Source organism: Hipposideros armiger, unplaced genomic scaffold (assembly GCF_001890085.2).
Source record: "Hipposideros armiger isolate ML-2016 unplaced genomic scaffold, ASM189008v1 scaffold_52, whole genome shotgun sequence".
In the NCBI taxonomy this organism is placed as follows: Eukaryota; Metazoa; Chordata; class Mammalia; order Chiroptera; family Hipposideridae; genus Hipposideros; species Hipposideros armiger.
In genome coordinates this window covers 4153804-4157222 of record NW_017731402.1, presented here as the reverse complement: position 1 = coordinate 4157222, position 3419 = coordinate 4153804, and the positions used below count along the sequence as shown (strand labels likewise).

General features: G+C 47.7%; 1 protein-coding gene across 1 annotated transcript in view; it reads right to left on the bottom strand.

Moving 5' to 3' along the window:
* LOC109381721 (O-acyltransferase like protein-like) overlaps positions 1–3419 on the bottom strand; it is a 66109-nt gene that overhangs the window by 32768 nt on the left and 29922 nt on the right. The window contains exon 6 of the mRNA XM_019640610.1: positions 826–921. Coding sequence (XP_019496155.1) covers positions 826–921 — 96 coding nt within the window. The remainder of the gene's footprint in view (positions 1–825; positions 922–3419) is intronic.

Genomic DNA, 3419 nt, shown 5'->3' with positions numbered 1-3419 from the left:
CAACAGGTAGCAGGATGGCTCAGCTAAAAAAAAAAAAAAATGCACAGTCCCAGGCCCTACCCCAGACTTACTCAATCAGAACCTTTGGGGGTGACAAACCCTCCAGGAGATGCTGACGCTCACCAGAGTTTGAGAACCGCTGGCCGTGACAGGGCTTTAAAAACCCTTGCAGTGCCTTTGGAATCTCTGTTATTATCACGTGAGCCCACTATCAGCAATGTACCACAGAACGAGAGCCCTGACCTCCAGTGGCTGACATCCATAGCTATTTCCTTCCCGGAAACATCCTCATGCGCTCATATTTTTCCCATCTAAAGAATAAAGGACAGGCTCATGTAACAGGAAACCACTCTAAGCTAAAGCAGTAATTATTGGGAGGATAAAGAACAAGGACTCGCGAATACCCAGTCTGGCTCTAAACCTCTAGAAGACTCTGTGGTCTTAGGTTGATTTGACTTGCTGGTAAGTGTAAAAGCGGAGAGAAGAAAATGCTGAACCTAGGGGGTCTCTCCATCTTGAGTTCTATTTCTAGACAGTCAGAAATGTGGTATTTTTCTCTGATGGTATTAAACACGAAAAAAAAAATTGCTATAGCAACAGAGCCAGGAAACACTCCATTTTGAGGCCACGGTTAAATGTAAGTTGCTGAAAAAGCTCACATAACCTTAGATCATAGGGCATTTCATTTTGGGTGAAGAATCTAAAGATTCAGTGGCTGATTCTTGACACCATACCAGGTGTGTCTGCCCTACATCTTGTGATTTGGCCTTAAAATGCCGGGCCCTGTGGGTCAGCAATGGTGGATTTTGTGACCTGTAGGCTCACCTTCAACCTGACAATTAGAAGCAGGCCCCTGGAACCCAGTGAGGTCAGGGCAGCAAGAGGTCTTGGCCTCTACTCTTCCCCCATCTTCTGGCTTAACTGAAGAGAACGAGGAAAAGAACAACAAATTAAGAGGAGGTAAGTCCATCATCTCATTTAATTCCTTCAGCAAACCCCAGCATATGCCCCCATGTTACACATGTGGAAACTGAGGTGCCTAGAGGTCAAAACCTGATGAAGGGCAGGGTTAGAAACCAAGGCAGGTGTGACTCGGGGTGGCTAAGCGTGTGCTCTTTCTGCCTCGCCCACTACAGGGAACAGAGAGAGCTCTTGAACCTCGTCATGTGAGAAACAATTGAGGGGTTCTGAGACTTGGGGGAGGCCATCAAAATGGTCCTCAAAATCTGATGGGGCTGTTATAGAAACAAGAGAGCAAGTAGATTTATTTTCTGAGGCCCCAGAGGACCAAACCAGGGCCCATGGGTATAAGTGACAGGGCAGCAGAGACTGACCGCGGAAGCCTGACCATGAACCCTTCCCATCGCGATGGGTAAAAGGAAACCGCCGGGCTAGTAGCCAGCTTCTGATCTGGGAGGAGGCTGCTCAGGGACCTCTAAGCCTTCTCAGCTCTTCTGTTATATCATCTCGATATGCACATATTTTTTGTTGTATTACTTGTTGGGGTTTTTGTTGGTGTTGCTGCTGTTATTATTTTTGCCCGAAGATACAAATAGAATCTGATAAAAGCATTACTATGCCTTGCACACTGGATGGAGGTTCTCTAAAGCCACTTTGTCACATACTCATATTCTTCTGGTCCATTCATTGAAATTCTGTCTTATTTTTATACCCCTAGTTGGAGCGAAGGAAGGACCTCAAGGGACTCTGCCAAAAATTCTTTCATATGTTCTAAAGATATTTGCATGACAAAGCTATTCTTGTTTTAGGGATTGTGTGTGTGTGTGTGTGTGTGTGTGTGTGTGTTCTCTTTGCCTTGCCATATGGGCAAGTGAAAATGAAGGTAATACTGTTGATTTTTCACTAAAACACAACACAGTGTGACTCACTACACCCCAGCCTCTCCCTGCACTCTGCCAGGTCATCTTTTCCTGGCTCAGATACATGCTGCCATGTTGTAATCAGCTGTATTGCATATTCATTGTCCTGCTTCGGTTTCTACAAATCATCTACCTTAGTGATGCCAGGAAGGTTCTCTGAGGTATTTGTGTAGCTGAGACACTGAAAACAGACACTATGAGGAAATGGTTCCTTAGAGGATTCTTATAGTGAAACCCAAGTTCTGTTGTGACCTAGTCTTTGAGTAGCACAAAAACACACTGGATAACTGTACAGCAGCATTTTTAGTGACCTCGCCTTAACACACTGGTGGTAAACAAAGACTGAATTGTGAAGAGCATAGACCCAGCCTCCACGCTGGCATTGAGAAGCCGTTGGGCATTCGCTAGACTCCAACACTGTAGGGACTATTTTCCAGTTTCAGACTCATCAAAATCACCTCTCACAGGGCCGGCTGAGTGGCACGATGGTTAAGAACTGGCTTGGGATGCCAGAGGGCCCTGGTTCGGATCCCACATATGAGGGCCAATGACACTGCCCTCCACAGCTAAGATGNAAAAAATTACCAAGACTGGCAATGAGAAATAAAGGCAAATAGGGGCTAAGAAAGAAAAGTTTACTTCAGTGGGTCTGAGGTGGGGCCTGAGAATCTGCATTTCCAATCGTCTTCCAGGTGATGCTGGTGCCGCTGTGCAGGGGCCAGACTCTCAGAACCACTGGTAAAAGGCACAGCCCTCTCCAGGCCCCAGGGCAAGCCAGGTGTGAGGTATTTACAATAAAGGGGGCATATATTTGTAATTTTCTTAAGACATTTAGAATTTCAGTGCCTGGGTCTGTGTTTGGCTATCTCAGGGCTGACCTGATGGCTTCTCTGTCTCACTTTCCCACTGATGGCCCAGGATGACCCGTGGCCTCTCACGCCTTTCATTCTTCCCTCCTAGGTACAGTTCTCCAGGCTGAGTTTTGGCTTTGGTTCCAGCCATCCCGATCTGCCCTTGCCAACCTCCCTCCCACGGCTCAGAGCTCTGCCAACCAGTCCATCGAGCATATGCTGTCTTTTCTACCTTGTACTTACTACACCCCTTTGCAGGGAACAGGGTTCTGGTCTGTGCTGGGCTGTGGGTGGACCTCCCTGCCCCCCGGGGGCTGCCCCACGTCTCCGGCGGCCAGGCTTCACCTGCCTGGCTAGGCCCAGCTACGCCCTCTTGGAAAGTCAGGTGCCCGGTGGTTCTAGATCTCTGCTGGGTTTGCTGCCGATGGTGGACTCTGATCCTTGCCTGTCCGAGCCACTCGCCATGGTCACCTTGGCCACCTCCTAGCATGGGCTGTCGCCCTAGTGGACAGGCCTCCGCTCATTCTGAACCCTACGTTTTCTGGATTACCCCCAAGAAACTATCATACTAGAGTCTTAAGATAAAACAATCAGTAAATCATTTTAACAATTATGTACTGAGCAGCACTGTGTGCCTAACACTGCTTTTGGCCCTGGTGACAACAATATACAAAACAGAAAAGATCCT